Source organism: Martes martes (genome assembly GCF_963455335.1).
Source record: "Martes martes genome assembly, contig: scaffold_239, whole genome shotgun sequence".
Taxonomy (NCBI): domain Eukaryota; kingdom Metazoa; phylum Chordata; class Mammalia; order Carnivora; family Mustelidae; genus Martes; species Martes martes.
This window is the reverse complement of record NW_027666457.1, coordinates 61,714-76,104: the sequence shown is the minus strand read 5'-3', so window position 1 is coordinate 76,104 and position 14,391 is coordinate 61,714. Positions and strand designations below refer to the sequence as shown.

General features: G+C 41.2%; 1 protein-coding gene across 1 annotated transcript; it reads right to left on the bottom strand.

Annotated features, from left to right (window-relative positions):
- Positions 1-236: 236 nt before the first annotated feature.
- Positions 237-13,051, bottom strand: LOC308338012 (transcobalamin-1-like; the record flags this gene model as incomplete). The annotated part of the gene is made up of 8 exons (XM_080831565.1): positions 237-355; positions 2,126-2,312; positions 3,545-3,734; positions 5,845-6,035; positions 7,486-7,641; positions 8,541-8,681; positions 9,775-9,954; positions 12,973-13,051. Coding segments are annotated over 8 exons (1,243 nt in total), but the record flags the coding sequence as incomplete, so codon positions are not given.
- Between the last annotated feature and the right edge of the window lie 1,340 nt (positions 13,052-14,391).

Genomic DNA, 14,391 nt, shown 5'->3' with positions numbered 1-14,391 from the left:
AGGGCTTGATCTCACAACCCTGAGATCATGGCCTGAGCTTAAAACAAGAGATGGACATGTAACTGACTGAGTCATCCAGGTGCCCAATGGCTCAAATGATTTAACTACCAAATCACCAAATAATGGATCTCACTTTCCCAACACCTTGGCACATTCCCCACCAAAGCTCACACACTCACATCGGGGTGTTTGGGGCATTGTCACTCTGTTGGGCTTTTTAGCACTCTCTCCCTTACCTTGGTCCAGGGGTTCACCATTGCTCAGGAGCTCCCAGTAGCTCCTGTCATTAGGGTTGGCCTTTATGCCCCGAACACTGATGATGTAGGGGCCCCATGCGGTCTCCTCTGCTTTGAACCTTTGGGGACAATAAATGGGTTTCAGGAACTTAGAACTTTCAAGGGCAACCTTAATGAGCATTTCTCAAACTTCAATGGACCTAAGAATCATTTAAAGCCATTATCAAGAAAAGCAAATTTCCCGCCTCTATCCTCAGATACTCTGATTCTGTAGGTAAATAGGTGGTGACTAGGAATCTGCATGTGTCATAAACACTCCAGGTGGTTTGGATGCAGGCATCATACAATCTCTGCTGAATTAGAGGAATGAAGCCTATTTCTGCCCCTGCCTCCCTTTGTGGTGGACCCTAGGGACTAGTGTCTACACTAGTAGACAGTTGTTGTTGACAACTGCTAATCTTGTACCCCAAGGAGTAACGGTTGAAGAGACAAAAGCAGCAGAAGAAAATGTTAACCTCACATCCTAGAGGCATCATAAGTAAGTAGGCTTTCTCTTAGGAAAGAAGAACGGGAAAGAGCAACTTAATATTTCATGTTCTATTTATTAAAAAGTGACATGGCCAGTATCTGTTTCACATTCCCTGGCCACATTTCTCTGACTTCTTGGGAGCCCTTGAAAGCAACCTTTATAATAGTTACATTCCATATATATAATATTTACATTACTTACTAAATATACGTATAAATAGGGGCGCCTGGGTGGCTCAGTGGGTTGAGCCGCTGCCTTCGGCTCAGGTCATGATCTCAGGGTCCTGGGATCGAGTCCCGCATCGGGCTCTCTGCTCAGCAGGGAGCCTGCTTCCCTCTCTCTCTCTCTGCCTGCCTCTCTGCCTACTTGTGATCTCTCTCTGTCAAATAAATAAATAAAATCTTTAAAAAAAAATATACGTATAAATATAATTTTCTCTATGGCATCTTACCTCATGTGACTAGAGAGTAAATGCTGATTAGATTTAGGGAGTCAAGTGAACCATAACTTTCAGAGGCAAAGTCAATATCTTAATTTCAAAATATTTGACCTTCTTAGGCCAGGGAACCTTACTCTAGGGGTCCATGAATCTGAAAGTGGGGGAGCATGGAGAGACCCAGGGTATTTGTGAAAACTCTGATTTAAAGGCCAAGTTTTGTGTGTATGTTTACTTGTCTGGGATCAGCAGCCACTGCACTCATCTGATTTTTATTTATTTATTAATTTTATTTTTTAATTAATTTTTTATTATGTTCAGTTAGCCAGCATATAGTACATCATAAGTTTTTGTTGTAGTGCTCAACTAATGAATGAATCGTTGAACAGTCATCTGATTTTTTTTTTTAAAGATTTTATTTATTTGGCAGACAGAGATCAGAAGGAGGCAGAGAGGCAGGCAGAGAGAGAGGAGGAAGCAGGCTCCCTGCTCGATCCCAGGACCCTGGGATCATGACCTGAGCTGAAGGCAGAGGCTTTAACCCACTGAGCCACCCAGGTGCCCCAGTCATCTGATTTTTAAAGGGGTCAATGATTCAAAAATAATGACCCAGTGTTCTAAACACAGAATGACTGAGCTAAGGTTCTATTTGTTGAAGGAATTTTACTGAGAGAAGAGAGATCCCTGGGCCTTATTTACCCATTAAGTGAACATTAATTTACTATCTACTATGTGCTAGAAGATGGAAAGTCTCAACTTTTTTTTTTTTTTTTTTTTTTAAATCCCTGCCATGAGATATAGATGGCCACCAAGGTACAGACAAAGAAGTATTTTGAATGTAGTTTGTATTCAGGTGCTTATGTGTTCTTACTGAGTCTTTCAAAATCACCAAATAGCTTCACCTTAGGTTGCATACAGACATACCAAAATAGAGTTGGATTTTCCTTCTTAGCTTGTTCCATCACATCTAGGAAGACAGAACCATTTGCCACAGAGACAGTGATGTTATCTGCTCGATTATCGATTACCACAGAGTAATTTACTTGAATTTGTGAGGGTGAGACAGGAGGTGTCACTGGTGTAGATTCCTGAGTGGTGATGTTGAAGGGATCTGGCAAAGGGAAAAGAAAGAGAAGAATTACTATTCAGAATAATAAAAGAAGGTGTTAGGATTTACATACCCATCCAGTACCTCCCCCAGGACTCCTTTCCTTTACAGAGAGGAGGATTTGCTACAAGGAGCAAGAATCATCAACCAAGGGGCAGATCTCTTCTGTGACTAAACCAGACAGGCATCAGTTTGTAAGTACGCATTTGGCCCCACTCCCAGCTGTTTTAGCAATTCAGTTGCCCTATTTTCTCCTGTTTCTCACAGAGGCTCCTGAGTTTTCGGGATTTTGTTGCTGCTTGTTTTTGTTTTTGTTTTGCTTTGGTACAGCGTACAATAATGCTTCCCCCCTTTTTGGATGCTTTTTCATCTCTTAATGTTTATTGAAAGCATAGTAAGTGCCAATTGCTGTACTGATGATTTTACTTGACTTATCTTATTCAGCCCTTACAAAAACCCACATTAGATACTTTATCATTTGCATTTTTATATTAGTAAACTGAAGTTTGATATTAAACATTCTGTCTGAGGTCCCTAAACCTACCTATAAATGTCTGACCCAGGAGTGGTCAGAGATAAAAATCAAGTCTTTCATCCTTTGTTGAACATTCTGTTGTTTGAATATATGATTCATGCTGTAATTTTCTTATACTACTGCCATATTCCCCCCGTATTTCTCTGAGCTCCCTGAGGGCTCACTCATTGTGCATAACAGAGAGTCAGACAGCATTCTTTGTTTAGAATGGGAATGATGCTCAGAACATCTCTCTAACCATCAGAAAATATCTCTTGGGAGATAGACATCATTGAATCAAATCTACCTTGTTTATCAGTGTTAGAACCAAGAATAACATCTACTACACTGTTAAGAACAAATCCTCAGGGGGTGCCTGGGTGGCTCAGTGGGTTAAAGCCTCTACCTTCGGCTCAGGTCATGATCCCAGGGTCCTGGGATTGAGCCCCGTATCAAGCTCTCTGCTCAGCAGGGAGCCTGCTTCTCCCTCTCTCTCTGCATGCCTCTCTGCCTACTTGTGATGTCTCTCTGTCAAATAAATAAAAAAAATCTTTGAAAAAAAAAAGAACAAATCCTCAGGTGGTTATAATCACTGGTGACACATGGAGGACCACATTCTATCTGGGAACTGTTATGCTTTAGTGGTTTATCTGGTCACTTTTGGTCCCTAAGGACATCTTAGTGTCACATTCCTTGGGTATTCTGCTCTTTAGTACTCTACCTGAGCCATAGACACAAGAAGAGTCTTTGTTAACATCCAAGTAGGTCTTTCCCATCAGGGCTGGTAAGATTTGAGCTGCAGCAGTTGGCATACGGAATGCTCCTTGAGAAATTTCTGTGAGTACTGTATCCCGTGTTTTTTCACAAACCCATTGATTTTTGTTGTAATAGTTGGGTGAGACAAAGAGAGCCTAATGTGTGAGACAAAGAATGAGAGGGAATGAGAATGAATGAGAGAAAGGTCAAATAAGGGGAAAGCCTACATCTAATGAATTCAGTAAATATTTACTGGAAATTGACCACAGGGGAAGCACCTTGGACAACTAGGATACCTTTCCTGACACCAGGAAATTTAGAAACTAGTTGGAGGGGAGGTGGGGAATTGCTTAATAACACAACCAGTAATGGCATCAATAAGAACAGACTTTACCTATTCACTCTTGTAGACTTGACATGGAACAATACCTTTCATATGGGAGATACCTGATAAATGCTGTTAACAGACAATCATTAAGGAGTCCCTAAGGTGAATGCCTTAAGAGAATCATCTAGTGCCATGGCTTTTCAGAAGAGGAAGAGCACATAAACATTTCGTGACCCGAGGAAAGGCTTGGTGGAGAAGGCAGTACTTGAGGTAGACCTTGATGGTATGACAGTATTTCAGTAGGAGACAGGAGAGGAGCACTATACCCAGAGGGAATAGCATGATCAAGGATGCTAGAGTAGGGGAGGCCAAGGCATGGCCTGTCTCTGATGACACTGTCTGCAAAATCCCTGGGGAATTCCTCATGGCCTGGGAAGACTGGTGTACAGGGGAGACTCAGGGTGATAGACTCAGACTAGAGAATGAGGTTGGGGCCACATTGGTGGATCCCTGAGCTTCAGGGTGAGGTGTCTGACATTATTTCCTTAACAGTTTGGAGTCAAATAGATTCTTGAATAGAAACTATAGAAGCAGCAAATGTAAACTGGAGGGGACAGCATGACGGGGTAGGAAAATTTAGGAAGGTATCAGTGAGTAAGACAAGGACAAAAACGGGTTGGTCCTGCAGATGTCGCTCTGTAGTTTCTAAGGGAAGGATGGTTCCTCTTTCCATTTTCTCCTGAAGACCCTTTAAGTTATCCAAGAAGTCAACAAGCATTTGTGGGATATTTTTAAAAAAGGATTATATTTCATTTTGTCTTCAAAACTGTCTTATAGGCAAGCAGCTCTCAAATCTGCTGTGAATAAACATCACCTGTAGGATTTTTAAACCAGACCAATGCACATGCTCCATCTCCAAGTTTCTGTGTTAACTGGCTGTTGTGGAGCCTAAATATTAGTGTTTTATGAAAGCTCTTTCAGGTGATTCAAATGTGCAGCCGGAATGGACAACCACTGTTTTATGAAGTGCAAACTCAGCAAGACAGACAACAGCCTCAACAGCACCAAAAACCTGTGTGATTGGACCCCTGTTACACCCCCAGCTTCTGCTTGTGTTTTTTTCCCAAGGACCCTCACTGGCCATACTGAACACCTTGATCTTCCTAAAATACCTTATGTTCTTCTGTGCCACTGATCTTTGCCCTTGCTGTCCTCTCTCCCTTGGAAAGCCCTCTCATCCTGGGGTGGCCTGGCAGACCCCTATTCATACTACTGGGTGAAATTTTTTTTTCTGTAAATCTCCCTTCATCTCTTCTTGTATCTACCGCTTAGAGTCATGTAAATCAATGAGTGAAGCCTCAGACTTCAAGAAACGTATACAGGGCAGAGTAGTTTTGAAACCAACTGTTTAGTTTCCCTCTCCATGTGAATCACTTTTTGGCCTTGTAATGTTAGGCAAGTTACTGATACTCCATGACTCATGCTCTTATTCTGTGAAATGGAGGTAATAATATTTTCCTCACTGGGTTGTTGTGTGCATTAGTGAGCATGCCAATAAATACTAGCTGGTATTACTGGCACTACCTTTTATCACGTGGACAACGATAATCTAATTTGGGAAGTAAGAGGCAAGCACCAAATGCTGGTATATGGCATATGGTGAAATTGCATTTGATAGAACAACATAGGAGGTTGGAGTAGACTCTAAAATTAGAAAAAAGTTGTAGTCAGGGAAAGCTTCACGGAAGCACTGGACATGGAAATGTAAGGATCTAAGGTGAGGAGAATACATTTCCATCAGGGGAGAAGAATCACATAGAATCGGTTCGTAAAGGAAACGGAGTGGATAATATCTTCTGGGGCCAGGAAGAAAGGATATAGATATTTCTTTCCTTCATGATTCTCTTCTCTTTCTCCTATTTTACCCTCTGACTTACCTGCATAGCTTCTCCTGTACTATATATGTTTCCGAGAAGACCATTTTCTGTTTTCTGAGACAGAATCTTGTTTACCAGTGACTCTGTATGTTTATCAATATTCTCTATATCCTTTCTATTTATTTGTTTCTGCCCTTTTGTTATTTTCCCCTTCACACAGGTCAGAGCCAGGACAGCCATTGCACCAGTATCTGCCAGGAAACAAAACATTAGTGATAAGGTGACCAATCATTCTTGTTTGCCTTGGACTGCGGGGTCTCCTGGTATGTAGGATTTTCATTGCTCAAAGAGGCACAGATCTGGGCAAACAGGGAAGATTGGTCATGCTAACTGATGATGGGCGAGAAGGATTTGAAGAGATAGCAATCATCCCTCCAGCACTAAACACTCAAATATTTCAAGATCCCTTCCTTATGTTGAGTAACTCTGTACCTTTTACTCAATAACTCACCTGTTGGTCATAGAAACATATATGGATTTGCAGGTTCATAGACATGAACAGTCTCACTTCTACATCTCAGTGGTTATTTTTTTTTTCACCTCAGCCATATTGGCAAAGGAATTGAGAGAACTCGTGATGAAATCCCAAGTAAAACATGTCTTTGTAATGTTCCAGTGTTTCCATTAGGCTGATCAGACAATAGAACTTAAGAGAATTGTTTTCCATTAAATCTTCTTTTTTTTTTAAGATTTTATTTATTTATTTGACAGGCAGAGATCACAAGTAGGCAGAGAGGCAGGCAGAGAGAGAGAGAGGAGGAAGCAGGCTCCCCGCTGAGCACAGAGCCTGATGCGGGGGCTCGAGAGATCATGACCTGAGCCGAAGGCAGAGGCTTTAACCCACTGAGCCACCCAGGCGCCCCTTTCCATTAAATTTTAAGGGGAAGAATGAGCCAAGAGTTTGCAAGAAAGGAGGAAAAGGTCTTCTTCTGGCTTGTTATTTAGTTCCCCCTGTACATTCCCTCTCCCATAGAAAAGAGAATATGAAAAATTTCACATTCTCCTTATTTTCTAGAGATATTGAGTGATTTTCTTTGGGTTCCCTGGAGAAAGATAAGCTTGTGTGTTTGGATCCATAAGGGCTGAGCAACAATACTAGCTATTTTTGAATGTGTAAATTGACCAAGGGGAAAATTTCTGGTCCTTCTCTCTTAGGGATACAGACTTTATTGATCAAAATATTGGACCTTGTCCCTGGAGAGGTTGTGTTGTACAAGTGAGCCCACACATCCAAATGGTCCCAGTAAATTACAGAAGTAAATTTAAGATAAATGAATTCTACTATTCTCTTTTCTCTAATATTTATACTTCCTAAAATGTCTTATATAAAGATTCTTGCAATATATCCTTATTTCACAGATGGGAAAATTAAGATCAAGAGTTAATATCCATTGGTTATATAATTCAAAGAAGGGGTAGGCTAGGAGCTGGATCTTTCTACTATAGTACACATCTGGAAAGATGCTTAAATGCACCCCCACCCCAATGTCCATTCATCTCAAAAAGAAAATTCTCTTCCCTGATCACCAGGGCAAAGAGGATTAAAGAAAATCCAGGTACTTACTGGTAGAAAAACTCAAAGGAAAAGACTTACCAGTGACTGTGTCCTCCATCCCAGGGGAAATGGGTGTAATGACTCACCTACTGAGAACTGTCCATGAAAATAGTAATTTTTATTTTCAGGATTGAAGAGTTTAGCAACTTCAGTGATTGAGTAATTCCCACTGAACAGACACAAGGCCAAAATGTCCAGGCTGAGCTGGTAGTAGTTAGTCAGTGGATTACCACTATGATCTTCTGTCAGAGAGGAAAGAAATACCTTACTCATGGCAATAATATTAGAGTAATACATTTTTAATCTATTCCTACCGACTTTATTGGAATTTCTTTATATTTAAGAAAAGGTGAGTAATAGAGGAAGGAAGATCACTCATAGAATCAGCAAACCTGAGAAATGTAAAGGCTGTTAAGAGCCACCAAATTCAACTCAATTCCTTTCACTTTGTAACTGAGGTGACTCAGCACTAAAGAGATGAGAATACCATCCTGATACTCAGGTGGTTACAGAAGTAGGACTAGAACACAGATTTCCCACCACTAAGCTCCTTGCACTTTGAATGGAAATGTGTCCAAACTATAAGTAGAAGAAGCAGAGGCTATCTCACAAGAAGATGGGACCAGAGTATGGCTTAATGAGTAATAGGATAAATACTGGGTGGGTGTTGAAATAAAATCAATGCACATCACTAACAGCCGTCATGGTCAGCCTATTCTTCCCAGTGATAAAGCACTTTTGGCCATCTTTATCTCTTCTACTAGTATCAGATGCTTGGGTACTTCTGACATAGTGTCCTATGTTGCTCAGCTATTATTGGTGTATTTAATTATTTGTCTAAAAGCCAAGCTTCTGGAGAACAAGAGAACTGTGTTCTATAAGTGTGTATGTGTGTGTGTGTGTGTGTGTGTGTGTGTTCATCATATCTAAGGTTGATGTAGAGTCAATACCCATTTGAAACTATTTGAAAAGAAAATTCAAGATGCATGTTGAAAGAGGGAAGAAGGCAAAGTGATTTGCAGACAGATGTGGGATGAATAGAATAAAGAGAAGAAAGAAAGACTGAGGGGAAACTGTTCAGTTCTGAACCAGTGAAGGAGAAGACAAGGTTGTCCAGGGTCTCTGAACATTTGATTCTTACCCATATTTTTAATTTCTGCTCGGAATTTATTTTCTAGATCTTTGACCAGTTCAGAATAATTTATAGACATTCCAGCAGGCCCTTTACATGCTCCCAAAGCCAGTATAGCCAAGGCAAGCTGTCCTGAGGTTAAAGATGGCTCTGAAAAGAAAAGTATTCGAGTTTAACAAGGTACATGTTTGATTTTTTTTGGCATCCTGTCTTTCTTGACTTACATCACCTGTCAATTCTCTTTTTTTCCACTCTACACAAATACTTTAATGTTGTCTTCTTTATTCCCAAAGCAAAGACTTTTCTAGCAGTGCTGTATAAATGCCAGCTAGATCATAGTCTTCCCCATGAAATCATGAGGTGTTTTGGGAATCCTGCAATCCTTATAAAAATTTTAAAAGGAAAAGAATAGATAACAAAACTTTGGGATTTACTCTCTTTGTGGGTTCCATTTTGCCAAGATAGTAATAATTGACTTGGATGTTCTGCCTGGTAGAGTATCAAAATTCTCAGGTTTCTTGTAATTCTTAGAATAATATTGTGAGGTAGATAGGGGTGGCTTCATTTCTCCCTTATCTCAATTAGAAAGCTAAGGCTCCGTATTGACATGAAGGGCTCAGCATCTAGCCTGCATTCAACCCCAGTCCTCATCTGGGATGCCTGGGTGGCTCAGTTGGTTAAGCATCTGACTCTTGATTTTGGCTCAGTTCATGGTCTCAGGGTTGTGGGATTGAGCTCAGTGCTGAGCATGGAGTCTGCTTAAGATTCTCTTTCTCCCTCTCCCTCTGTACTTCCCCCCTCTCTCTAAACAAGATGAATTAAAAACAAAACAAAGCAAACAACAACAACAACAAAACAAAAAAACCCAGTCCTCATCTCTATTTCCCTGCGGTTTCCTTGCTATTGTCCGGTTTCTTACATGTGGGCCATATCCCTCCTGGTTGTGAACTCAGGTAACTTATAAAACAGTATTAGTGGATAAGAATCTTTAATTTATTTTTCTTTTCTTTGTGACTCTTTGAAGGAAAATGTTTTACAGGATACAAACAAGTAAGGCCTAGCTGTAAATAGCAGAGGATTGGTGTTTTGAGGTACCTTTCTGCCGCCTCAACTTTTATACAGCTAGGAAAGATGTAGCAGGGAGACTTTGGACACACAATTTTGTTAAAAGATCTGTTGCTGGACATAATCTTTATGGATATGTAAGTCTTCTCCTAAATCTTCCAGGAATATAGGTACTCACCTGTACTTCTTGTAGTGAGATTGACTTTTTCAACCAGCTGTTGTTCTTGGATTTGGTTCAGGATCCCAGAAAGTCTGAGGGATAGCAGTACATTGGCAGCTTGGATTCCTTTGCTATATTTTGAATCAATCATTGTGCTTATCAGAGGGTTTATAGCAGTGTAGTTTTCTTTGCTTACCTCTGTGGCAGAGGAGTGAGGAAATAAGAATACACACTAAGAAAATATTAAGGAATGGGAACCATAAGAAGAGGGTTGGTATCAAAATGTTTAGTAACAGATATGGCACAGACAGAGAAATCCAGTGGTCACTAGCTATGTTGCTGGAAAAGTATAAAAGTGGGTCTGTAGTCTCTGCTACATCAGGTATTACTTCTTTGCTAACCAGCGTCAAAGTGTTACCATGTTTTAACAGCTGTTTCAGCCTTACTATTGTGTACTGGCAGAATATCAGTCCTGCCTGGGAGATCTGGTATCATTCCCTGATTTTGAGGATGAGACCTGGCCAGGATGTACTTAAAGAAACCTCCATACTTAAAGGCTTAAGGGAGACTAGAATACATGTCTTTGGACTCCCAAACTGTAGTTCTGTCTGCTTGCCAGATTGAATTCTTTCCCATATCCATTTCTTGTAACTCAGGTTAATATAGCGGGAAAGAAGAACACTTCTATGTTATGGTGATGATTGACCCCAGAGCTGAATTTTCTGGTTACCCATCTGACCTAGCATCAAGATCATTATTCAGCAGCATGTACCTTGCAGAAAATCCTCTAGTCTCAGCCTGCAACATGCCAAATCTCAGGTGGAAGGTAGAGGGGAGTCACATTCTATTGTGGAAGTAAAAAGAGAGTCCAGAGATCCCAAGAATGAAAGGAAAATTAGAAGAGTTAGTTACTACTTAAAACATTTTAGATGTACTTTGTTCAGGGGTGCCTGGTGACTCAGTTGGTTAAGTGTCTGACTCTTGAATTCAGCTCAGATCATGATCTTAGGGTGGTGGGATCGAGCCCCAGGGCAGGCTCTGCACTCAGCATGGAGTCTACTTGCAATTCTCTCTCTCCTTCTCCCTCTGCCCCTCCACCTCATGGACTATTTTTCTCTCTTTTTAAAATAAATAAATTGAAATTTTAAAAAATGTACTTTGTTGGGGCACCTGGGTGGCTCAGTGGTTTAAAGCCTCTGCCTTCGGCTCAGGTCATGATCTCAGGGTCCTGGGATCGAGCCCCGCATTGGGCTCTCTGCTCAGCGGGGAGCCTGCTTCCTCCTCTCTCCCTCTCTGCCTGCCTCTCTGCCTACTTGTGATCTCTGTCTGTCAAATAAATAAATAAAATCTTAAAAAAAATGTACTTTGTTGATACTCCCAAGAAAAATCCTACCCATCTCCCAATTATCTCTTGGGTTAGTGGGATGCTGAGCTCTTTGTTCAGCTAGACTTTGGCTGGATTCTCTGGCCCTTAACTTGTGACTATGGGTGACTTATGTAACTTTCTTGACCTTCAGTTCCTCATTTTAAAATTATGGATATTAACCTTTATTTTATAGATATTGGACAAAAAAATCACTTAATAAGCTGTAAAATACACACATCTTATCAATTTTAGCTCAACTGTAGTTTCTATCACTATATTTAGAGAACTGAGGCAATGTGAGTTCTCTACCCTCAATGTGGGACTCAGAATCTCCACCCCAAGATCAAGAATCATATGCTCTACTGACTGAGCCAGCCAGGCACCCCTCCATATTTCTGCTCTTTAAAAGAAAGTCAGGGAGATCTGGTCCAGTGGTTGTAGAAAAGTCCTTCTTTGTTAGAAGAACAATTGGACAGTTATTGAGTCATGGCTGAGATTTTATGGAAACATCCAGTTCAGCAGATTTTCTGGCACTGAAACAGACTTTTCAGTTCCTGGAACTGGTTCAGGTTCCTTGAACACTTAAGACAGTTAATTATTCTGTACAATAGATTGAACTTCAAAACCTGCACGGAGACCCCCTATTCTTAGGATACAACAAAGGCAATGATAGGCCAGGAAGAAAAATTAGAGTTGGCAGCTTGTCTGCTTTAGCTTGTGTGAACACAAGTCTTTCTGCTGTGGTGTTGACCTCTTCTTGTAGGCTCCAGAACACCAGGAGCATGTAGCCACCGATGGCACCACATAGTCATCTTTGGCCTGGGTTGAAGCACAATTCCAGGGTAAAGACTTACAAAAGAGAAACCATGCACCTGAGAGCTATACCAAGCTTCATAACATCACTTGCTACAACATCTTTCCCCAATTATCCTCAATTTATCGATGAAACTAAAAATATTCAGAAACTTTGGATCGTTCAGCTAGTAAGGGATCAGACTATACCTGAACCAGTTTTTCTTTTTCCTACTTAGTAGTTTTTAATAGAATCACACAATCTTGGGATCCTCTACCCAGAGGTACATACATGGGCTTGTACCCATGTCCTGTGGGAGTGAGTAGGAGGGAGGGGGATGTGTTCCTTGGAACATCTAAGCTCAATAATGACAAGAGAGAAGTCTTTGTTATTTTAAAGCGATTATTAACATTACTTTTTTCTGCGCAGTTATAACCCAAAACCTTGAGTTGAACTTCAAAAAAATAGATTGCATCTCAAATTCAGAATAAAACTTTCTACGATCTTGAAAAATTTCTGGTATCCTGAATAGTCTATCCTTGAATATGAAGAAGAATGGACAGTTTCTTGGTAGGGTTGCTATGGTGAGAAAATCTGAATATACGAAGAACAGTTAGGCAAGTTAGCATTGAGTCTATAACCCATCTTTTAAAAAAATTTTTTTTATTAACATATAATGTATTATTTGCCCCAGAGGTACAGGTCTGTGAATCATCAGTCTTACACATTTCACAGCACTCACCATAGCCTATACCCTCCCCAACGTCCATAATCCAACCACCCTATCCCTACCCTCCCACCCCCCAAAGCCCTCAGTTTGTTTTGTGAGATTAAGAGTCTCTTATGGTTTGTCTTCCTCCCTCTACAACCCCTCTTAAAACAACATACATTATGGCACTTTCCTCACCTTGTCCTGTCACTTTTTACATTACTCAGAGTACCATCACATATAGAAGTGGAATAGGGTCTTCTCTCAAGTCACTCTAAACAAGTCTCCTGCCAGTGGAATTTAGAAAACTATCACACAAGGAGTAATTTTAGCTCAATGCGTACTCACCACAGATCTCACACTGTTGTCTTGGAATAAGAGAAAACAATAGGAGCCCCAGTAGGGGCAGCTGGTGAGATTGTCTCATCTTTCCAAGTGTTCTGGAATGGTGAGGGCTTGTCTGGCTACTTATTGGGTGATGGCAGAGGGTAATGAGAGCTCCTCCTTTAGCTTGCCTCAGCCTCTTTCACTTAAACAAATATTGAGCAATGTCAGGGGGTGTGGTGTGGTGAAGTGTATTTTTCCAAGAATTGTGATAAATCAGGAAGAAGACTTGAAAGGTATGGTCAGGGAGGAAGAGGAAATAGTGTTCTTTGTTTCCTATCCCAAACGTCAGGATTCACATTCCTTACTTTCCATCAGCCCAATGAGAATAAATTAAAATTCCCTCTTTTCCACTCCACTTTGGTTGTGTTTTATTTAGGTCTCTTGAAACATTAGATTTGTTGTGGGCAAAGGCTTAACACATAAAAATGGAAGTAGAAGTTGTAAGACTGAAATTGACCAGGCAAGTTGCGGGAGCCTGGCATCTGAGGATCTTTGGCATCGTGGTTTCTGATGCATGATTTTCTTCTAAGATAGATGCTCTGCAAGTTTCATAGCCCAGGAGGAACACCGCAGAGATATACATCAAATGTGGATTTTTGCTGTGCCAGGAAAGATGCTACAAGTTCCATGTGAGAAATGTTGTCTATCATAGGTCTTCCAAGAATTATTCGAGAATACTATCAGTTTGGCCTTAAAATGTTTGTTATGGGTCAGCAAGATGGTGGAATAGGGGGTTCCCCGCTCATATCCCCCCCAGCAACAATCATTTTAGCAGCCATCCATGGACACAAGTTTCTATGTGGGGGCTTTGTGTTCCAAGTAAGAGTTTCAGAAACCTTATTGGAGCCGCTGAGGAGAGCTGTATTGGAAGGACGTACCAAAGAAGAAAGACTTGTATTCACAAAAGCTAAAGCTAAAGCACAGAATTTGCCTGCTCTGATTTTTCTTCCTGGCCTGTCTTTTTCCCTGTTGCACTCTGAAGAGCCAGGCTCACGGACCGTCGTCCTGGATACTGACCAGAAACAGCCTCATCCCCTTGTGGACTTGGCTCTGTTGCTGTTTGGCACTGGTTCTGTGACTAGCACCATCAGCCAAGGGACCTGGAAGGAATCATGCCCACCTGAGCCTTGGGTGATAGGACTGCTGACCTTGGTTAGGGCTGAGGAGCCTGAAGCACTGTGACCTGGGTACAGCGTGAGCCATGGTCTAGGAACAGTCTTGCCCACCCAGGGGCCTAGCAGAAGACACACCCTTCAGTGCCTAGGAGGCAGACTGGCTGACTATGGTCCAGCTATGGATCCTGAATGGACCCTGTGACCTGACTTCATCTCCTCTCAGCTGTGGTTCAGGGATAGTCCTGCCCATACAGGGACCTGCCCA